General features: G+C 43.3%; 1 protein-coding gene across 2 annotated transcripts in view; it reads left to right on the top strand.

Annotated features, from left to right (window-relative positions):
- Positions 1 to 22144, top strand: part of FCHSD1 (FCH and double SH3 domains 1) — a 60037-nt gene extending 37893 nt beyond the window's left edge. For both annotated transcript variants that reach the window (XM_029583466.1, XM_029583467.1), the window contains 10 exons: positions 1641 to 1760; positions 5144 to 5248; positions 6836 to 7000; positions 7729 to 7857; positions 8549 to 8632; positions 8912 to 9053; positions 9550 to 9755; positions 15168 to 15279; positions 17645 to 17712; positions 20570 to 22144. In XM_029583466.1, coding sequence (XP_029439326.1) covers positions 1641 to 1760; positions 5144 to 5248; positions 6836 to 7000; positions 7729 to 7857; positions 8549 to 8632; positions 8912 to 9053; positions 9550 to 9755; positions 15168 to 15279; positions 17645 to 17712; positions 20570 to 20632 — 1194 coding nt within the window. In that variant the 3' untranslated portion in view covers positions 20633 to 22144. The remainder of the gene's footprint in view (positions 1 to 1640; positions 1761 to 5143; positions 5249 to 6835; positions 7001 to 7728; positions 7858 to 8548; positions 8633 to 8911; positions 9054 to 9549; positions 9756 to 15167; positions 15280 to 17644; positions 17713 to 20569) is intronic.
- Positions 22145 to 23934: the final 1790 nt, after the last annotated feature.

Here is a 23934-nt window from a genome sequence, read left to right as displayed (position 1 = left end):
GAAAGCAGCATAAATGGGATGAAGAGAAACCACTATTTTTTTTTCAATCAAGAGGAAAAATCATAATAAATGACTATAAATGCAAGGTAATAAATAGGAGATCCTCAAACACAAAAATGTTGAATGCATAACTACATATCATGTGATTATAAAACGTGATAAACCATTACAAGAAGGGCAAGGTCAGGAAAATTTCGGTAAGTACACAAATAATTAAAAAAAAAAAAAAAAAGTCTCAACATAAGGAAAAAAGAGGAACCTCAGTTTATATAAAGCACCTCAAAACAACCTGTGACCTGGACGTGTCTCCAGGGCTGGTACTAGGGCATGGAGCTTTTGTTTTTGTACCTGCCCTGCGTCCACCTCCTACTATTTCTTGCTTTTGGTCCCAGGTTCAATTCCACGGCTGACCTGATGCAAACGTAGGTCCAGGCTGACCTTGCTTTTTTTTTTTTTTTTTAAATGTCTTGGGTTTTTGAGAAAATTACTGCTGTGCTTGGGAAGTTGAGAAGCAACAGCTCCCTCTCTCTCTTCCTAATCCAGCCATGTTGCATGCGGCTGGGAGTTGTAGTCATTGCTGCCGCCAGGTTTTGACCGAGCCCAACCACAGCGGAGCTTTAAACACTACAACTCCCAGTGTGCCCCACGACCAGACATCCCACACTTCTCGTCTGACTGGGCATTCACTTGCATCAAAAAGACAGCAGCTGCAGTTCTAAAAGAAGATATATTTTTAGCAACTTGAGTATGTCCTCTTCTTTGTAAGGTTTCTGAATTTGTGGTTTGTAGAAATCTAAAATGGTTTACAATTCAGTTAAAACTAAAAGAGCACAGAATGATTCCCACTCAAAATGACTACTTCTTCCAAAAAGGAAATAAAAAATACAAATCTCTCCCAATAGCCACTCACAATTTTTTATATATCAGAATCACCCTTTCTCAATGTGGAGAATGAAATTTGAACTCCTTAGTGTAATTCTTATGGCCGCATCATCAAGCCTGACAACATGCCTACCTGGTATTGAAACGGAATCTGTCTGGTCTTATAATCATTTGTAGTCACAAGCATAAGAATTGGAACTTTACCAGCATAATGGTTATTTCTTCACACGGTGATATTTTAGTTATGCAAAACTTTTTCAGCTCAACAAATGGCCGATGTTTTGCATGAACTCTGCTTCATCAGGAGCTGACCAGGTACAATTTTATTATGGTTAGATCACCATTTCATTTTAACTCTGTTCATATATCTTTCATCCGGACCAGTCCAGTCTCACAAGCTTCAAAACAAACTATTATGCTGGTAAAATTCCATCTCTTATGCTTGTGACCGCAAATGATTATAAGACCGGACGGCCTCCGTTTCAATACCAGGTAGGCACGTTGTCAGGCTTGATGATGCGGCCATAAGAATTACACTAAGGAGTTAAAATTCCATTCTTCACATTGAGACAGGGTGATTCTGATATATAAAAAATTGTGAGTGGCTACTGGGAGAGATTTGTATTTTTAATTTCCTTTTTGGAAGACGTAACAATTCAGTCAGCCATGTCAAGAGTGAGGGTAAGTTAGCTAAGCAATAAAGATCAAAGCAGTCAGCCACTTCCTGCTTTTCATCTCATTTGCATTCTTACCCCTAGGTATGCCATCTAGAGAAATGGAGCAGCAGCCAGAATGGGGAAAGCGGGCTGGAGAAAGAGGCTCGGAGATGGGCAACACGAGCTGCCAGGGATTACAAACTCAAGGCCCATGGAGAGCGGGTAAGAGCTCAGTGAACACCAAGATCTTCATTACAGATGGGTCACAAAGCCCACTCTTAGCCAGGTATTCACCCATAGCTGGGATTTATGGGATCTAATTGTGCTAATTAGGACGACCTAGGAAATAAGAGTACGATGGAGCATACATGCCAGAATGAAAAGCTGAAGCACTAAGACCCTGAGCAGAACTCACAGGCTGCAGAGAAAGAAGGCATGACTAATAACTGAGGCTAAGAGTCTGGACATGGTCCTAGAGAGGGATAGCATGAAAGACACTCAAAGGTCATATTGTGCTCCAATTCTGGAGACAGCACCTCGAATAAACAATAGTCAGTGTAGGGGGTGATCCAGAGAAGGTTTACTGAGATGGTGCAGGATCTGCACAAAAGCCCTATAAGATACTGTATATACTTTAGAGCACTGATTGTTAACCTTTTTTCCATCAGGACACAGCTGGCAGATGATGCTGACTTGTGTGACACACCGATCACATGATTATCACAGAGCTAAATGTAAATATATACGCCATATCCACAGGATTTTCACCTACTCCCCACCCTCCAACAATGGTTGTTTTGCAGAACTAAGACATTTTCCCATGCATACAAAAAAGATAGTCTGATTCTGGTGTCATCTCAGTAACAGCAACATGAACACACTCTAAGGGGATTAGCGCTTTCAAAATGCACATCCAAACCCCCCCCCCCCCCCCCGCGAAGCTAATAGTGCTCATCACATGCAAATGCACGTTGCTGAGACTATTAGCTGTTCTTCCCCATTGAAAAAAATGTGCACCCGACGTGCACATTCTTACCCTCAGAAATTAATGTCTGCCTAGAGCAGGGGTTAATTTCTGAGCAGCCCAAAAAGTGTAGAGAAAAGCAAAAAATACTGCTTTTCTATACTTTCTCCGACTTAATATTGTGGTAATGTTAAGTTGGAGAAACCAAAAGGACCAGAACGTTTATAAATAAATAAAAAGTGTGCCTGCAGTCAGGTTAGGAAAAGGGACGCTGGTGAAACTGAGCCTCCATTTTCCTAACCCGCTGACAGCCACCTCTCCTGGGTGCCTACTGGGAGGTGCTAAGGGCGCACATTTGTCCCTAGTGCCTCCTTTATAGCGGGACCCCTCATTTAAATATTTAATTGCACGCCCAGGAGAGGTGGCTGGGCGCACGTTAGGAAAGCGGGCACTCAACGCTGAGCGCTCATTTTCCACACAGATTTAGTGCATTGGCCACAGAATGTTTTAGCTCCTCTGTTTTCTCAGTAGCGTTATCCTGTTCACCGATCAGAGTAGCATTGTTCTGAAAATAAGTCATACTGAAGACAATATATTTCTTGCATATGCCTCACTTAAATAATGTATCATTCCCTCAAAAAATGACTCGTAAGTTGCCAAGTTTATAATCCAGTTAAGATATCAAGGTCTGTGAATTACTGTCTCCACCAAGGAATACGAATATGGTCATTTATTTCTGGTTAATTAACTTTTTCCAATGTTCTTTAAAGCATAAATGCGTTTTGAAGATTTTCAATCGCAAATTTAATCTGATTGTAAACCTATTCCTTTACTACTGTGCATTATCCATTCAATAGCGTCTTCACTTTTGAGCCTGTTTGGATATTAAGTAAACGTTGGGGACAGCTAGTGTCGTTCCTCCTTACCATGCAGTTTCTTCTGGTCTGCTTTAGTAGTCATGCTCTCTTAACTTGGTCACCCAGGAGTCTGGGTGTTAGTACCCCTCTCAATGTGTTTCTTAGTATCTTAACTGTAAAATTCATTATAGGTCAGTGAAATGATGCAAGAAGATACGGAGGTTTTGGTACAAATTAAGAGTACAAATATAATACCGGAACCAAGCCATCAGCAACATCATAGTGTTAATAAATTCCTTCCTCTTCAGACCCCAAGCTGCCTTTGATACATAACTGTGAGCAGCTTGGCAAGCCCCAGGATTAGTTGCAACAGGAAAACTGGAGTCATCCTTTCCAAATTAATAGAGAAGAAATGCGTTTTACAGTAAGGTTGTCCTGGGCTGTAGCATTCCTACATAAATGAATATGTATTTATTCTACCCATTATATTGCATTCAAAATAAGCTGCAATTTATATTATATAAAGATCTGATGCAAGGCAATAATCCACCTTTATGAAATCTGTATCACTGAAGTGTGATCATCAGCCATTAGATGCTCACTTTTTTTTATTTTTTGAATTTTTATTGCAAGCATCAAAAGCAAACATTTCTGTATTTGAAAGCAGTTTATACCAACCCCTGAGGAAGAGGATGCTTGAAACATATCAGTTGTGATGGGTTACAGAAGATGAATACAGCATTTTGATCTGGACATTTTCAACTTTCATCTGTGCCAGTTTGTTGAGATAAGTACCTGCTAGACACATTTCATTGGGGAATTGGACATTTGTTTTACAAACTGTTATTGCAAGTATCAAGAACAAAAAAAAAGTGAGCATCTAATGGCTGATGATTACACTTTAGCGATACAGATATCATAAAGGTGGTTTATTGCCTTGCATTGGGTCTTTATATGATGGCCGATTAATTTATTTTTATAATTTACAGCTTATTTAGAATGTGATGTAGTGGGAATATTTTTGTATTTTTTTATATATATATTGGTTTTACCTAAGTGGTTTGATTTGGACGTTGTGTTTCTTCTGCCATCAGAGCACTATTGAAGAGTTTATGCTGGATGCCTAGGAGGTATTAATGTGTATTGAGTAGCACACCACCAAGAATTGAATTAGTATTGTGTTCAAAACTCCTTTAGTGTGCACCAAAGTGCACAAGCTGATTCATTTGGTTATAGTCTGAATTCGGATACTGTGAGATGAAGTGATGTGCGGATGAGCCCTGTTTGTGAGCAATGAATGGTGGAACTGAAGTACATTTCACAGCTGTATGCTCTAATTGCTCTGCCATGTGTCTAGCCCAAGATTTACTGTAATCTCTGGAGTAGGTGGAACCATTCCAGTTTGCACTGTGATTGTAGTCATTCCGTATCTACGCTATTAAAAAGCCCTTTGTTTTTAGTTCCTGGTTCTGGGTAAGTTCATAGCTTTTAAAACCCGGAATAGCTGAAACTGCTCTGCAGCAGGAGTTTTATTTTCACCCTTGTGACCTTGTGTCCTTCCCTCCTGCATAGTCTGGAGGATGGAATTTTCTGTTGTACCAAGTGCACAATAAACCAATTCTGTCCATTTCTCCATAGGTAGCCCTCTTGTGTCTCCATACCCTGCCCTAAGATAGGAAAGCTTGCATGCCTGAGGGCTCCTTACCCCAGAGATGGTGGTCTTTAGGGAATAGGGATCCCTGTTGCAGCTGTTAAGACAAATCTCTGTGAACTCTTTGATTCAGGTTCTGCAAAGGTTGGAAGCCAGAAGGCAGAAGGCTTCCGAGGAGGAAGCACTGGGAATGGGGCAGAAAATTGAAGAAGTGACAGAAGGCATCCGTAAAGCAGAGGTAGGTCTTGTCGATTAATAAGAGAGGACCATCTGTGCCTTTACAGCTGTCTGTCCATCCAGGTTCATGTGTCTGATTTGGGAGTTCTAAACCATGAGGGAGGAAGGACTGTACCTATTCATTTCTCTCTCTCTGTCTTTTGATCCCTATAATTACTTAGGTTTTTTTTTTTATTATTTTTGTTTTGTTTTTGACCCACTAGTTTTCTTCTGTTCCTCTTGTTTTTCCAGTTTAGCTGGAGCCTGGAATGGGAACCCATGCCATGAACCTTCATTAACAGCTCTCCAGAGTATTTTGCCCCCATTTTATATCTGTCCATTTCGTAGGCCAGCCATCAAGGCGATTGTCCTCGGCCAGGGGTCACTCAACCAACTCCATTTGGAGCACGCAATTGTGGTCTCTAAGTCTGGCTGTTATATGTCACTGTTTACCAATTGCTAAGGCTTTCTTCCTTCCCTCCCGATCACTATGAGTGTTATTTCTTAGCACTACCAACCCAACAGGGAGTAGATTCCTGGTCCAGGAATTAAACTTGGGTCAATTTGCATGGCAGAATATAGAACTGCTGCTAGGCCTCCAAGCTAGCCCATCTGTCAGGCCAATGCAATACTGTGCGCTCAGGCTAGCACACCGATTAACCCATGGTTGGATGCGCATCCTTAACCCTTTATGCCTTTGGAAAGAATTCAGACTTTTGTTGTATCTTTCATATACAGGATATTACCACCAGTAAAAGTATCTATTGGGTTCTTTAAAATCCTATTTTACATGGGTATTAAGGTTAAAAAAAAATGCTTCTGAGCTTCTTTTACTAATTGTCTAAGCCCTTTTTGGTATTCTGTAGTTGCCTGTAAATCTATTTAGTTTCACGGTTTAATCACCATATGCACAACTTGGTAATTCAAGAGTGGGCTTTGTTTCATTTCCACTGTGACGTTTCAGTACAGTTTATTCAGGTGACTAAGCGTTGGCTTTACTCTGCTCTGTCACTCCTGGGGGAGCAGGGTAAAGCCAGCGCTTAGTCACCTGAATAAACCGAGCGCACCGTTTAGCCCCCGTTTGGCCGCGCGTTTTAGACTACGATTACCCCTTATACTGTAAGGGGAGGTAATAGCACGTGGAAAACGCGCGGCCAACCATATTGACTTCTCTGGGGTCTGTGTGCAAAGGCCTTTGAAACCTAACTCAATAATTTTAAAGGCACTATAGCACCTAAATTTAAGCATCTATTTTTGCTAAGTGCTTAAATTTAGATATCTAGAGGGTTAGAGTTAGGGTGGGGGGAAAACATTGGACACCTAGCATTGATTTGAAGTCCTGAGTACCTTAGGCACTTAAATCTAGGAATATAGCTTGCAGGCCTAGATTTGGGCACCAAACCTCAGCTGAAAAATCACCTAAAGCTGAGACACCTGAATGCCTTTTGAAAATGGGACTCCATGGGACTGGGCCGAGAAGGGACACCTTTAGCTAGTCCTAAGTGCCCGGTGATATGGACGTGTCTGGTAACTAAAGTGGAGGGAGAACAGAGGTTTGCCTTTTTCTTTCAGTGTTCTCCCTGCCTAAGCATCTTCTTCTCCCCCTAAGATAAGTAAGGTAAAAGCCGAGGCCCGGATAGCGATGCTGCGGCAGGCCAACGTGGATGTGGACACCTGGCTATCCGGGGCTATGGTGCAAGCCAACGAGGAGCTGGAGCAGGAGAGGCGGCTGAGTGAGGCCAGGATGTCCAACGGAGGAGATGACGCACCTGCAGTAAGCACCAGGGCTTTAGTTCCCTTGGTTTATTCACTGTACACAGCTCTGCATATTTTCTGTATGTACATGCAGACTGTCAGAATCTGTACCAGCTCACCCAAGAGTGAAAGCCTCTGTAAGTGTGACGAGAGAACCAGCAGGTTGAGACCCGCTGCACAAGAAATACAGGAGGGACTAGAGACCAGGTGCCTTTGCCAGGGTTACAGGATATGACAAGAAGAGTCCATGTGCTTCTTCTGTTAGAATTAGAGGGTAACGCTGCGTCCTGTGCAACCTTCCAAGGCTTGCAAAGTAACATTACAGCCCTTGCTCCTGGACCAGAGATACAAGGCTGAGAAGAGAGTTCCTAGGTCCCTAGCAAAGCTACTGGGCCACACTGAAGCCAGGGTGCATGTAACAAGGTACAAGCTGCAGTCTTTGCACCCCCTGTCAAGGTGACAGAGATGTGTCGGGGCCTGTGCGACTGTCAGGGTTATGGGATTACACCAGGGCTTTCGGACAGTTACTTCCCCCGTGAGGTTCTGCCAGCTCCCCACGTTTCACAGCCTGCGATTTTAATATAGCGCTGAATCGTGATTGGTGCACGTTGTTGTCAGGTCTGGCAACTCATGGCAGAGGGATGCCAGAACTGCAAAGGTGTTATTTTAGGTGTTTCTCTTGCTTTTTTCTTTAATTGGTTTCTTCAAGTTGTTTGGTTTTTTTTTTGGCTGCTCTGCTGTGTTCAGATAGAAGAGTTTGATTTCACGGAGTTTGAGGACTTTGATGAGAGCTCTGAGATATTTGAAGAGTCAAGCCACAGTCTCAGCAGCTCCCGGTCGTACCCGCTGCCTTGCAGAGTGCTCTATGGTTACCAGGTAGGGAGCGTTCTGCGTCAGCCTAGCACATCTTTGCTTCTGCGTCCTGCTTGCTTTCATGTTTCTCTCAGATTTTGTTCTTATCTCTTGCATATTCTCATGTTCTTGCCTCTTTTTTTTTTTTCCCTCCTAGATCTCATACTTTTTATGCCCTCTTCTTGGGTTTTTCTTCCTTTTTACTATCCATGTCTTTCTGGACTGTCTACAAGTCCTCTTTGTTTTCTTTTACATATTCACATTTGTTTTATTTATCCATCACCTCTCACTCTCATGCATTTCATTGTCCTTTTTTTTTTTCTTTGGAGCCTCCCAAACCCCTTGTTTCTTCTTCCAATTCAGTTAAAACCAGGGATGGGATCCTGGTACCTTCAGTCTTCACTCACAGTTAGCCTCACTGGTCATTTCAGCAGCAGTCCTGAGGCCGAAAGCCATGCGCCAGGGCTCCTTCCAGAACCCCATGTCATGGGTTCTAGATCCAACCACCCAGGTGTGCCCCCTTATTGATCATGATTGCCTCTTCCCCAAGGGCTACAGCCAAACTGGGAAGGGTGAAAGTGCACAGCACCTGCCACCGAGCAATCGGACCGGTCCTTTATTGCCCTTTCTGAATGCCCTTTCTCGCATGCTTTCACACGTTCTTTCAGTTTTTTCTTTATACTGTAGATCTTTTTTTGTGTGTGTTCCCCTGTAGGCTGGTCAGGCAGATGAACTGTCCATCACTCAGGGAGAACAGCTGGAGATCATAGAGGATGGTGATGTGGAAGAGTGGGTCAAGGTGAGTGCTCAGATGAATAAAACGTGAATCTTCATCCTAAAAGCAAAGATTATACCGCTGTCAGTACAAATCCCATGGAGATCATAACTGAATGGCCCATGCTAGAATTCTCTGTGAATGTGCTGCAAGATAAATTCTAAAGATGTAGAGTGGTGCACTTAACGTATGTTTCTTCTGTTATAAACTTCTGCCCAGTGCAATACAAACTGCCAGACCAGATAATCGTGTGGAGAATTCTGTTCCCCTGACCCTCTTCTCTTCCCATCATATCTTCTCCAGGCTCGCAACAAGACAGGACAAGTGGGCTACGTCCCAGAAAAGTACCTTGCATTCATAAGTTTTACCGACGGTGACCGGCGGGTGATAGGTGGAACTTCCAAAGACCAGTTCAGTGGCACATCGATGGGCAGAGAACCAGGAGGTGTGACGGGATGTTTTCCAGTTGTCTTCAGTTATTTTGTTTTGCAAGATTTGGAGTCTCTGCCTGTGTGTGCTTGTTTCTGCCCATGTATAGATAAAAACGAATTTGAGGAACAAATCGTGCTCCTTGTTATACTTTCTGTTGCACAGTATTGGCTAGTTCCGTGTATTTAAAGAGAGCACTGGAGCCAGCACATGGGATCTGATCTGTGAACATTTTTCTCCCATTCTGTGTCTGTGAGAGCTAGAGTATTTGTTCTCCTTCCACTGCTTCACTATCGGCTCTCTTCTCTTTACTGTCTGTTACATGTAAAGACTAAGGACCAGATAGTAATAATCGAGCAAAAATCCTCCTTTCTTTGTCCATCAATTCATCTGCATTCGGAAAATTCAGTCAGATCCCTGACACTCTCTCATTCTTCCCCAGACTAGCTTTTATTTAAATAACCTTTTCCATATCATACTTACTGTCCTCTCTCTCCTTCTTCTCTCTGCAGAGTGCTTGGCGAGAGCCCTGTATGATTACGAAAGGCAGAGTGCTGAGGAACTCACTTTCCCCGAGGGAGCCATAATCCGAATTCTGCTGAAGGAAGAAGGAGGCGTAGATGATGGATTCTGGAAGGGGGAATATAATGGCCAGGTTGGAGTCTTTCCGTCTTTGATGGTGGAAGAAATTCTGAACGATGGCTCAGAACTGGGTCAGGTAGGTGCTGCTTCTCTCTACACCTTAAATGAATGCCAGGAATCATTCTGTATCGATATCACAGCTTGTCCAGCGACTTTCAGCCTTCGCTAGACTTAAAAGAATCAAGGATAAACAAAATACAAGTCCTTCTTTTACGCCAGAAAATGGCAGCCCCTGCCAGGGAGAGTTGAGATCTGTGATGAGGTTTGCATAGAGGAAGGGAATGAATGGCGATGGATCCTAGATTTTCCTTGCCTCAAGAAAGGATGACTACAGTGTAGCATTTTGTTTGGGAAACTCATCAATTGCAGAACTGGAAATATCTACAAAGCTTGCCTGTTAGGGGATATACCCTATATCTTAAATTAATAATTTAGGAAAATGCTTGCATCCAAAATGATGTCAAGATGCTGAAGGAATAAACTGGATTAGTCTTTGCTGCTTGCTGATCAAAAACTAGATCAAAAAGGCTAGATCAAAAGCAGAGCAGCAAATATTAATTAAAAAGACATAGGGACAAAGAATTAGATACTGTGGGAGGACTTGAGGCAATTTTTTTTAAAAGCCCACACATCAAAAATAAAGGATTTGATAAAAAGAAAGACTCACGGAGAAGAAAGCCTTTTGTGGAAAATTAGGAGATGTCGCTGCAAGGATTCTGATGCTGGAACAGCATCATCATTTAAAGCGTGCACACCGCAGTATGAGAGGAAGCAGAAATGTGAAGCTTGTTCATTAAATGTCTACATAAAAATATAAATTACCAAAGGAATCTGAGAGATACCTAAGGAATTTTCAAAGACACAAGTTAAGCATCTAAGTAGTTAGCTGAATAAAGTGAGATGTCCTAAAAGTCAACAGTTCAGTCTTTGAAATTGTCCAGATCTGGAAACTCCTGGATTCTGCTTCCGGTCTCCAGGAGAACTCCAAGCATCTCCAGAGTGAAAGACGTAAAGTGTACAGATAGCAGCAGTGATCCAGCGAGGACACCCGCACGGACAGGGAGGAAACGCTTCTCTCTCGAGTGCTACTTTGCCCACCTCTCCTGCACTCGATTAGTCCTACACATTTGTGCTTAGAGCAGGAAGCCGATAGGCCATGGGATGATGGGAGGAAGAGGCGCGAGCAGCAGCCATGCCCCTGTGGCTGCTCTCACTGGATCACTGCCGTGGCACCACGCGGTTTTTACATCTACTTCTACGGTTTAAAAGAGAAGAACAGGGGCAGGTAAAGAAATGAAAATAAGGTAGAGAGAGAGAGTGGAGGAGAGGAGAAGAAAGAATAGGAGAAAGCAACAAGATAACAGAGGAGGAGGAAAGATCAAATGGGGAAGAGAAAATAGATGTGTACGGTAGATGGAAGCAGAAATGGATTTTCCAATAGGTCTGTGCCTAAGGCAGCAAAAAATCTGGGAGCAGCAGGCCTGCTGAAGATTTGCTGCCTCCCTGCTGGGCTGAATCTTGCTTGGGAGTGAGCCTGAAGTAGACAGAGAACCAATCTGCTCCCTAATCCAAGTTGAGGGGGTGAGGAGAGGGACTGAAGGAGAAGAGGAATGGCTGATGGGCATGTTTGTATGTGAGAGTGAAGGGAGCTGGGGTGGGGGGGGGGGAGCGGTGTTTCTCAGTGTGAAATACAAGGGATCAGTGCTGTGTGTATGTGTGCGTGTGTCCTCTCTCTCTCTTCCCCTCCAACCTCCTTCTCTAGTCCTCTCTCTCTCCTTTCCCCTCCAGCCCCCAACTCTAGTCCCCTCTCTCTCTCTTCCCCATCCCCTTCTCTATTCTCTAGTCTCTTCCCCATCCCCTCAACCCCATTTCCAGTCCTCTTTTGCTCTCTTCTCCCCTTCCCCAATATCTCTTCCCTTTGCTGATACTTGAGATCCCTTTACTTCACCCAAATAAAAAATAATTTGTCACGGAGACTAGCAAGATTAAACTATTTGATTTGTATAATGTAATCTAAAAGATGGGAATGTTTGCCAAAGTGTTTCATGATCTTCTAAATCTTTCTGCGGATTCTACCATTCCACTGTCACAGTAAACTATGGAGCTGTGCCTTAGATTTTCCTCTACTATTTATCATTTCTAAAGTCCTGCAAGACGTACGCAGCGCTGTACAGATACACATTAGAGACAGTCCCTGCTCCATGGAGCTTACGATCTAGTTGACTTGCATACATGACAAGCCAGTCTATGGGAAGTGCTTTTTTAATAGAGAATTGATTAGGGTTTAAAAGTGGCTTAAAAAAGGTGACTTTTTACACTGGATTTGAATATGGCCAGGGAGGGAGCATGATGTACCGATTCAGAAAGTCTATTCCAGGCGTACAGTGTAATAAGAAGGAACACTTGATTTGTTTGGGTTACGGTTTGCCTAGATTTCTGGAAAATATATATTTGCCTAGTGATATTTAAAAAATCAGGAGGGGAGCCTACTTCTCAGAGCTCTCCTCTTGCTAACATCTTGGGGTCTTGTAAAATCAAAAGTTGTCAGGTATGATGATTGGTGCTATGTATGTGATACTGAGGGGCACTTTAATAGTAAAGCCCAGCCTTCTAGCTAAATGAGTTTCTCTCTCTCTCTCTCTGCTCTTCCAGAAGTTTCTCCTTAGTCTACAGGCAGATTAGGATGGGCCTGAGCTGTGAGAATCGAGCCCAATCAATGTATGCTTTATGTTGTACCAATATTAATTTGAAAGTCCATGTCAGAACTTCCAATTGTCAGTGATGACGCCTCAGTGCATTGTGATGTTGGAAGTAAGTCCTGGGCCTTGCAAATACTGAGCTACAAACAGGGAGAGGCCAGTGTTGATGACAGAGAGAGAAAAACTGTACAGAATGGAGAACAGGAAACTATAGCCTTGGATACATTTCATTTAGAGTTTATTTCCAATTTTAATTAACTTACAGAATAACTGAGTTCAGTTTGGGAGCACATCCCTCTTTGCCTTTTAACCCCCATGCCAGACTCAGATGGTATCTTCCTCTCTGCTGTGAGGTCATGATGATGTCACAACAGCTGCTTATAAAGGTCTAAGTCAGCTGGGAGCAGCATCATTTCAAAGGAGGGCAGTGAGCAGGAAGCAGCTCTGTTGACTCTGGCTGTGGCTGTCAGGGGCATGAGGGACTTGAGACTTCTAGAAATAAACTGCAAGCAACAGAAGAAAGAAGGGAGCATAGGGTAGGACTGACTCACCCAGAAATGACATTTTTATACCTTTCTCACCTCCCAATCTCCCCCAATTCCTCGCTCTTTATTTTATCCCTTCCCATCATCTCCCTTTTCCTCCAACCTATTTAACTCTTCCTCTCCCATACGTTTCCCCATTACCTTATAAGATAGTTTGTTTGTTATTATTATTAATCATTTATGGAATGCTACCAGTTGTACTGTGGTGTATTTGAACTGCTACACTTCTTGCCAGCATTTTCATTGTTTTGAGGGTTTCTAACATGTAGGTAATAGGGTTCCCAGATGCCTTCAGATTACCAGGCACAAGATGAATTGGTTCTAGTTTCTGTTGCATCTATGAATTTGTAATCTTGACTTTCATTAAAAAAAAATCAATGGAACTATAACTCTGTACATGCAGGGAAGCAAAATGGGACTGGTTAAACCTACAGCTCATGACCTGGAACCATTTGATAGCCTTGATTTATAAAATAATGTTTTATGCACACATGAGGAATTATTCCAGTAAAAGTGGAATAACTGCAGTCCTATGGCCCATACCTTTCTGGCAGTGTTTGTTTAAACTCGTGACAGTGGCAAAAAAAAGTACATCAACCACTTCTGTGCCTACATGACTGCCACTTGAGACTATAACTGACAGCATTTGCTTTAGAAATCAAAAGGTCTCGGGCAGGCAAAGTCGTCGTGCTGTGTGCCACCATGCAGGAGACCCGGGTTTGATTCCTGGCTGAGGCTGGGAATCCTGCAGAAGCCCTCAGAGGGGTGGAGGGAAAGTCTCAGCCATTGCTTGATGTTGTCACCTCAGAGTGGACGCATGCTAGGTCCCTGAGGGAGATGGGGTCTATAGTACCTTCCAAAGGACTTTCCCTGCAATGGCTGGGCTAAGCGAGGAGTTATAAAATAGGGGGAGGGGGGAGTACAGGTAGCTTGGAACGAAAGCACACGACGCTGTAGCCCAACAGATGGAAACTCTGATTGTGCTGGAAGCCTACATGAGCAGGATGAATCTGCAGGGCCCCAAACCAGTTCAGTCTCATAGGAGGCTCTCTTTAATATTTTTTGGATGTGGCAATTTTGGGCTTCCAGCTCAATCAGAACTAGAGCTAGGATCCGGTATCAGGTGCTTTCATGTGCAACTACCTGGGGAATGTTTCTCCTATTTCCCCACTTAGTGCAGTCATGGCCGAGGCCATGCACCCGGACTCTTTGTCGTCCTGAAGTCATGGGCCTTACATCCAGCCACAGGGTGTCGACTAGTATGCAGTGATTGTGACTCCCTCCCTTTCCCAGGGGCTGGGAGCATTGATTCCGTAATGGCCCCAGCCCCAGCTAACCCAGGAAGCAGAAGACCTCAGCCAGGAATTGAACTCTGGTCCCTGCCACGGAGCCACCAGGCTGGCCCCATTGAGGTTTTCTAACTTGGTTATATGGTAGTAAGTTCAAGCTAAACCAGTTTGGATTTTGCCAACATTGCATGTATATGAACTTCTAGTTGTGTTTTTCTTTATTGGGCATTGTTGGAAATGCATTAAAAATAAGTACAGAGAGAATTTGAGCGGGAGAGGAAGCAGGTAGATAGAAGTAGGAGAGAACAATGGGAAGGGGATTTTGAAGAAGGATGGAAGAGAAAGAAGGGAAAGGTAAAGAAAAGAATACTTGGGTTGGAAGGGGAAAAAGAGAAGATGGGTGAGGATGGAAAGAAGGGTTGGGAAGGACGAGCCACATATCTGGCTAAATTCTAGCCTCCTAAGTTAGGGGCGTTCCAGGAGCGTAACTGGGAGGAGTTGTTAGCCAGCTAACTCCAATATTCAGAACTCGTCAGATGACTTAGTCGGCTAAGACTGGTCGGGCCAAAGAGCTTTCCTAAAGTTAGGTCTCTATAGTTAGCCAGCTAACTTTAAAGATAGCCGGCTATATTCAATAGTGTGGTTTCACTATTGAATATACCTCCAAAGTTAGCCAGTTAAGTTTATCTGGATAACTTTGCTAGCCAGACTTTGTATGAATATGGCTCTCGAAATGCTTTATATGGGAGTGAGAAAACTGGAGTAAATTGTTTCTGGGTTCTAATTTTCTTTGATATGTAGATCTGGTGTCCCTACCTTTTTGAATTGTATCTACTGATCAGTAGGCGGCCAACATATAATAGTAACACTAACCTGACTGTGTTAATCCCTCACTGGATCAGATTTTCCATGGATGGAACTGGTGTGCTGTATTAATAAGCCTATTTCTTTGCAGGAACTCCATTTGCCGGCTCCACCATTCTTCTCACTGCCAACTCTTGCACATAGTGCAGATCCTAGAATTCAACTTCATAACGCAACACCTGCCTCAGAGGTCATTTCAGGAGGTGAGAACATACCGTATTTTTCGCTCCATAAGACGCACCTGACCATAAGACGCACCTAGGATTCAGAGGGGGAAAATTTAAAAAAAAAAAAATTGTGCTAAACCGGCTCTGCGTCTGGGCGTCTTATGGAGCAAATTAGGGGAGTGCATAGTTTTTTTTTTTCTCCCCATTTTGTTTTCGGGTCTGGGGAGGGCCATTTCGGTCCACTCCCCAGATCAGAAAATTTTTCTTTCTGTGGGAACCCCCAAAACCCCCCCCCCATCCCAACCCTTTAAATTAACAACCTCCACCCCCCTGACCCCCCCAAGACCTGCCGAATTAATTTCCTGCAACCCCCCACCCTCCTGACCCCCCGAAGACCTGCCGAATTAATTTCCTGCAACCCCCCACCCTCCTGACCCCCCCAAGACCTGCCAAACGTCCCTGGTGGTCCAGCGGGGGTCCAGGAGCGGTCCGGGAACGATCTCCTGGGCGTGAGCCGTCGGCTGCCAGTAAACAAAATGGCGCCGACGGCCCTATGCCCTCACTATGTCACTGAGACCGACCGCTGCTATTGGTCGGTCTCAGTGACATAGTGAGGGCATAGGGCCGTCGGCGCCATTTTGTTTACTGGCAGCCGACGGCCCTATGCCCTCACTATGTCACTGAGACCGACCGCTGCTATTGGTCGGTCTCAGTGACATAGTGAGGGCATAGGGCCGTCGGCGCCATTTTGTTTACTGGCAGCCGACGGCCCTATGCCCTCACTATGTCACTGAGACCGATCGCTGCTATTGGTCGGTCTCAGTGACATAGTGAGGGCATAGGGCCGTCGGCTGCCAGTAAACAAAATGGCGCCGACGGCCCTATGCCCTCACTATGTCACTGAGACCGACCAATAGCAGCGGTCGGTCTCAGTGACATAGTGAGGGCATAGGGCCGTCGGCGCCATTTTGTTTACTGGCAGCCGACGGCTCACGCCCAGGAGATCGTTCCCGGACCGCTCCTGGACCCCCGCTGGACCACCAGGGACGTTTGGCAGGTCTTGGGGGGGTCAGGAGGGTGGGGGGTTGCAGGAAATTAATTCGGCAGGTCTTGGGGGGGTCAGGAGGGTGGGGGGTTGCAGGAAATTAATTTGTCAGGTCTTGGGGGGGGGGGGGTTGTAGGAAATTAAGTCGGCAGGTCTTGGGGGAGTCGGGGGGGGGTGTTTGTTAGATTTTTGTTTGGTTTTTTTTTTATATTCGCTCCATAAGACGCACATACATTTTCCCCCCACCTTTGGGGGAAAAAAAGTGCGTCTTATGGAGCGAAAAATACGGTAAATAAGGCTTTAGTTTGTCTTTGGACCAGACATATATTAATGACTGCAGCAAGATATATATTTGGAGTGACTGGAATTGTTATGAAATATTTCTTCTGCTTTTCTTAAATGTGCATATTGATCAGACAATGGAGCACTTGCTTTTGATGGTTGCATGAAACCCTGCCCCATTTCTTAAAGATGGGGTGTAGAAGGAAGGGGACAACAAACTTTGAAAAGTTGTTTTATATTTTGAAATGAATGATAAGGAATTTGTTTTTTGTTAATTATTCCTTTGAAAACACTTTCGGGTCCATACTCAAACGTGTGGCCAGATACATTTTGGAGTTAGCTGGACAAACTCCAATGTTTAAAATTCTCTCTCGCCATTGACTAACTAAATTTAGCCGGATAAAAAGAGATGGCGTTGGGGTGTTCCCAGGACCGGTTTAACTTTTGGCTCATCGGCACTGCGTAATTCTGGTCAGCCAAACAGCAGGCCTAAAGTTGACTGAATAACTTTGTCTGGTTAACATTAGATCAGACACTTAGCCCAAGCTTATTCGGTCTTACTATCTGGATAACGTTAATCAGACAAAATTATCTGGCTAACTTTATCTGCTCTACGCTGGCTGACTATCAGCTGGTGAGTGGTGCGAGTATCCAAGTTATGTATGTGTATATTCATCTCTTGAGCATAGTCTTGGAGAAAACGCTTCACAAGTAGTGTTTGTGTCTGCCTTGTGTTGAGTGTGCATGGCTATAATTTAGCTTTCTTTTAGAATAAATACTATAGTGGCAGTGTGATGACTCCTAGACTTTACATCACAGGGGAAGGGGCAACACTTGACAGACAAATCACCCAATGGTGCAGTCCTTGGGCAAGGGAGGATAACTATCCATGACACATGCCAAGAGGTTGGAGTCTTCCCATTCATATTATCATTTTGGGAGTAGCAGGAAATATTGTTTTCTTCTAACACTTGGCTGCAAATGGGATACATATCAAAGAAGAATTTTAGAAGAAGATTACACTGAGAACAGGAAAGGAGGCCTTTAGTCATTAACACCAAGTTGTATTTGTAGTTGTAGGGCAAGATGGTCCAAGTAGCACACAAACCTCCACAGATCTGGCGCCATCATGGATTCGACCGGTAAGAAACACTATGGATAATTAGTAACCTGTGCTTAATTTACTGGGGGCATAGTGAGTCCCAAAATGAATATATTTTATGGGGATGGGAATTTGTTTGCAACAAAATAGGAAATAAAGTTGATATTTCCTATTTTGTTGCATTTCGGGGATAACAAAAAATGTTAAGAAAAAACACAATATTTCATGTTTTTACTATTTTTTGGGGGGAGCTGGAACCATTGGGCAGCTCATGTCACATGGTAGGGGCAAAGGACAGCTAATGGCAGCCACCGGTCTGGGAGTGGGAGGTCGCTCGTGGCCTCCCGCTAGACCATCAGGAATTTTTGATGAGTCTGAGAGAGTGGGCCAGGGTGGGCAGGGAGCTCCACATTTTAATAAATGGGAAGGGTTGGGGCAGGTTCTGGGATTTGTTTGTTTTTTTTAAACTGAAAATGAAAATGAAAACAAAACTAATGATCCGGGGGTGGACCTAAAATGGCCTACTCATGAAATGATTCAAATTACGACCCAAAACATTTTGGGGGTACCACTCCTAATATTTTGTAATTACAGCTATTCCATAAGATTCCTGGATTTGTGAGGTCATCTTAGGCAATCACCAAATTTTGATATCCAAGGAACAAATCCCAGGGTTCCACTTACCACTACATAGGGTTTCCAACTCCTGTTTTCCAATTATTCTGAGTTGGTTTTTTTTTTTAAAGAAAACCTAAGATAGGAGGAGTTTTAAAACAGGATTAGTTCATCTGTTCCTTCTGATCTAGAGTCAGGTAGTACTCCTAGAGGCAGACGGGCAGTTTTAATGAAAGGATGCTTACAGCCTGTTGGATTCATCACTCACTGTTTATCTTGTTCTTCCTTCAAGCAGTTGACACAGCCTGCATAGACTGCATTTTGTGATTGCCAAACACTAGGCTTCCACTCTGCATTTATCATAGCTTATATAAATGTCAAAAGTTCTTTATTTCCTCTTATGTAGCATTTATCAATACAATGAAGTGAAACAGATTTCTAAAAATAGGTCTGCAGCTTATGGTCCTCATTTGAATCATCTTTTTTTTTTTTTTTTTAATTGAGCAATTTTCTCCAGCTCGGTCGGAACTGGGAATGGGATCTAGCATCATGAGCTTTCATTCACAGCGACCTGGAGATATTTCTCCTATTCTGTAATGCCCGCTTTCTCCAACATACTCGGTCTGGTCTCTGTAGTGACAGTCCTTGGCCTCCATGACAGAGCACTGTAATCATGAGTCCTGAATCCAGCCACTAGGTGTCACCCTTAAACAATGACCAAGACTCCTTTCTCCCCCAACGGCTGCAAACACACCTCCACAGCATGTCCAACTGACCCAGGGAACAGAATACCTGACGTGGAGATGGAACCAGTGATCCTCCTGCTTGGTAGTGCATAGCATTGCCACTGGACCAGCCCAGCATTTGCACCTTTAATAATCCCTCAGTGGTTTGCTGAAATCTCTTCAGTTCGTTATGTTTTAAAATAACAGTACTAGCCTAAATTTGAGTTTAATAATCCAGTTGGCAGCTAAAGTAAACCAAACTCATTGTTGCCTCGTTTTTATTCTGAATTTTAGTTGCCTTTTTTTATTTTTACAGGCACAAGATAAGACAATCTACCCAATACAGTTTCAGCTTCCCTCCCTCCCAATCTATGTCCCCACTGCATTCTTCAAAAAAAAAAAAAAATCCCTTTACCATATCTATCAGACAAAGACCCATTAATTCAAAATGTAATACCTATCGAGTTAAAACCAAGTCTTCACTTTGTTTAAGAAAGAAAGCTCTTCTCAAGTCTGATTTCACCTGGCAAAAAATTCTGGAGCATTGGGGCAGAAACAAAAAAAAAATAAAAAAATCCTGGGCTCTCACATTCTTTGCTTCATGAACCATCAGAACACAGAACCTATCTCATTGACTAGATGTCAATTCCTGTATGGGGTAATACCAAGTAGAATGGATCCTAGGGAGATGTTTGTATTTTAAAACTTTGTAAGACTCCTCATACTTACTCGCGTCGACTGCCATGAACAGAAATTAATCGTGGCGCTGCAGGATGCAGCCTGATACCTGCGTTGTACTGATACATGAAAGCATAAATGGAGAATGAGCAAGTGAAGATGACTTGTGGAAAGAGGCTGTGAACAGCAGAGGATGTGGGCAGCTATAGTAAAATGTGCTCAGATCTCACAAGTAAAATAGAACCAAAAAATGGAAGGTGGCCTAGGCAGAAGAGAAAATGATAACTGAGAATCAAGCAACTTGATGTTATTTTTAGGACTCTAGTAATACTGCAGTTTTAAATGGGAAGTGGAAATACATACATGAATGCATACAAATGAGGATTCTCAGTGCTGGCTTCCTGTCTTGCTGGTTCAAGAACCTTGTCATCTGTGCCTAGTAACTGCAATGTTGTGCAGTCAATTATTTTAATATCCCTTGATGCTTAATATAGAAAATATTTCAGCAGCCTACTGATTGTGAAGCATTGTTGCAATGGAAGTGCTTGCCAAGAACTGTGTATTCCAAATATTTTGCCAGCTCTGTGAAGACAAACAGATGCTCTGTTCATTATGTTGTCCAAATCCAAGGATCTGCATTTTCCTTTTTTAAATGCATGCCGTTATCCCTTACTTGTCGCTGGGGCCCATGGAATGTAACATGTCTGAGGCTTTGGATTCCAGCACCTGGTCTGCTGTGCTCCTTTAGCACTTCTAAATCATTTCTCCAAGACGGGTGTTGACGTTCTGTATGCTGGTCTTACGGTGGAGTCTGGAGATAAAGTGCATGAGGCTCCTGTAGCTTTTTCATACTGATTCTCTATCATCTCTTCTTTGCAGCTCCGAGCTCCTCCTCCACCTCCTTCCAAGCTGCCAGAAGACAATGAGGAACAATATGTCTGAACTCTCCTCTGTTTCTAGAGAGATTCACAGCTGGTATCAGTATCTTGTGTCCTGCATGGATCAAACACAATCGCAAGAAATCTGCTGCTGCCCAGTTATGAAGAAGGGCTTGGGCGTGGCGGCTGGGCTAGCATTGACCGTTTTGTGGCATTTCTATGCTGTAATGTTGATGCGATCCGTTCAGATCACCTCAGGATCTTTGCTCTTATTTTCCAAAAACTCCTCCTCGTCCTTGCAACCCACGGAGCCGCTTCAGTGTGCCAGGAACCATGACTTATCAGTCAGGAATTCTAGTAAATTCTAATTAGTTCAGAATGGGTGAGGACATTTGATTGTGTGGCTCTCCTAGCCCTTGTGGGAAGATAGGGAGCAGCTACTTTGATTTTGCTAATTTCACATGGTTAGGAAATCTCATGTAAGTTATTGTAAATATTGCTAAATGAAAGAGAGGAAAATAGTCTATGATGCGTAGGTAAGTGCTGCTTATGCCTGAGAAAACAAGTGCTGCTGTCATCCTTAAAGATGCTGGAACTTCATACCCCTCCACAAAAGGTATTTTCAGTCCTGTGTACTGGAAGATAAACTTAATCCAGTTTATACATGCTTTTGATCTCTTAATCTCTCTGTCCTTCTCCATTGTGCTCCTTATCCCATATCTTGCTTCTCATCCCTTTTCTTATTTTCGCTTCCTCCTGTTCACTTTTTCATTCATTTTTTCTTTTCTTTTCCTTGATCCCTCTTTTCCCTGCTACCTACATGCATGGTACCTGGATATTTCAGTCTGCTTAATACGGCAGTTCTCTGTGCCAGCTTACACTGAGAGAGTATTTTCTCTCCTGCCAAAGACATTGGCGGCCTATTCACTAAAGGTTCTCCCCCGTTTTGTGTCTATGGAAAAATGCTTACTAAATAGTACAGATTGCCAGACTTAGTTTGCTGCCTGTCTGTTTTGTTGTTGAAAAAACCGTTGCTGAACATCAGTGTCTCTCTGTCTGTGCTGGAAAGCATCTCTCCTTCCTCAGACACGTGTTAGGCATTGTTTCCTTGTTCCCTTCCGAAAACACAGAATTGCTTTACAGAAGGCGAGATTACAGCCAAGCACGGTGGGAGGAACACAAACCCTGAAAAACCTGCTCGATCTGCAGGGAACTGAACCGCGCTGTTGTGCTCTATTCTTGAGGCAGAGCAGGGCATTTTGGGAAATATTTTCTGTATGTGAGGAAGTTGCCCCATATCATCGATCCTCCTTTTCCAAATTGGCATTAAGAATGGATCTTTTCCTCGTCATTCTGCCAACTGTGCGACCTACTAGAATGTGAGCACCAAGAGAGGCAACTGCTCTAACTGTTGGATCTGTTATTCACATACGTTTTGTCGAACCTTTGTTCTAAAAGTGTTTACAAACTCAAGCCAAAACGTAGTGTACGTTGAATTTCCTGGCAAAGCTGCCCTTTTGACCGAATGCTTACACGATAAAGCTAAGTCAAATAAAGAAATATCATGTGAATTGTTTTTTTCTGACTCGCGGCTTTAATGGTTATCACTTTACTTACAATCAGAATAAAACTTGAACTGAGTGGCTGCTGCTGGATCCAGTTAAAGCAGGGAATACCAGTGGCTGTAAAAGGAGCTATTAGAGATTTCACATGGGCTTGGTTTGGGAATTGAGAGTAACATGCTCCCAGCTGAGGAGCATTGCCAGCCGTAGATGGGCTGGACTGAGGAGATGAGGACATTTGCAATTGAGCTCAGTTGTAAAGTGAGGCTAGTACTTGATGTGGGCTGCCGGGGTGATGTTAAGTATCTAAAGGCTCATTCATTGTAAGGGATATTGGCAGCTTCAGAAGGGACATCAGTTGGGCAGGACAGCAGATGTTTGGAAAATTTAAGCCACGGATGGTAAAGTCCAGAACTTTAGCTTTACAGAAGACTAGACGATGGGGAGTTTGATGTCGGGGCACGTATTCTGATTTTTGCGACATCCCGAGTTGATTCACAAAGCTACATTTTTAATATTTAGCTGGTGATGTATTCAGGTAACCTACAGTGACTGGCGCTCTTCCTCTAAAACCAGTTCTGGTTATTTGGAGGACAATTTTAAAAAAGATCTAGCCAGGTACTTAGGAGTTAGCCAGCCAAATTCCCTGGGGTGAAAGCTGTAGCTAAAAGTCAGTCCATATTTTCACTACATGCCTGCTGGGTTAGAAAGAGAGATCCCTATGGGTGTCTTGAGGGTGCAAGAGAAAACAACGCATACATAATTGCATTTTCAAATGTGTGTGCTTAGTTTTTGCCCCGTTCACAGAAATAGCAGGGCTCAAATCAGTGGGTAAGTTTGTACTTGTGTTCCTTCAGTGAATTTTCAAGGGGAAACTACCCAGGTATCATCCCTTTTGAAAACTTACTACAGGTATAAAATACCTGGGTACTCTGCCACAAAGCGCCTTAGTAAAAATTGCCCTTAGGAAATTCTCAAGAAGGTGCTGCTCCTGTAGGTAAACAGTGCCATGTTGGCAGTACACTTATTTATAAATGTGTTTGTTTAATCTAACCCAAAGCTTATGTTTCAGTTTTCGGAAGCAGCATGGTCTTTTCCAGATGTATCTGAAAAGTAAGGATTTAGGGGATAGCCATGAACATGGCATCCTAGTGCTGATTTTTTTTTTTGCTGTTAAAATACAAGTTTGCTTTGGAAATGGAGGCACTAAGTCTAAGATGAAATACTTGGACATATGGATTTTGCAGGGGGTAGCTGATTGTACAAGGCTGGAATGCACCCCCACCAGTCAATGTTTACATTTAGATTGCTTTTCCTCCCCAGCTCTTGAAGGAGTCCTAGGTCAGCAAATTATTGCTCCAGTTCTCATTCCTAAAGGACCTCGAGATCAGAACGCTCCCTGAAGCCTGCTGCCCTGTTATTGTTAAAGTTCCCTGTTCTAAAGGAGCTGTGTAGCAGGATGTCCTTTGCACACTGACATCGAGTTTAATATTAATTTCCATATCTAACAAAGCTCTATATTAGGACATCCCCATAGTAGATTATTGTTGATATTGCAAAATATAAAAAAGCTGCAGAACAGTTCCCATCAAGTTAATGATAAAATCCCTTCCTTCTGAGGTTTAGACATTGGTTCAAGAAGAGAAATCAAATTTCTGCTCACATACTGCTCTAGGGCAGGGGTAGGTAGTGCCACAAACATCTGGTTTTTAGGATATGCACGCGAATTATTTGTACGCACTTTGTCTCCATTATTTGCACATATATCGCCTGCATATTCCTTGTGGATGTCCACACGTTAGAC

The sequence above is a fragment of the Rhinatrema bivittatum genome, chromosome 18 (assembly GCF_901001135.1).
Source record: "Rhinatrema bivittatum chromosome 18, aRhiBiv1.1, whole genome shotgun sequence".
NCBI lineage: Eukaryota > Metazoa > Chordata > Amphibia > Gymnophiona > Rhinatrematidae > Rhinatrema > Rhinatrema bivittatum.
Note: the sequence above shows the minus strand (reverse complement) of the source record. Positions and strands in the feature narration are given on the sequence as shown.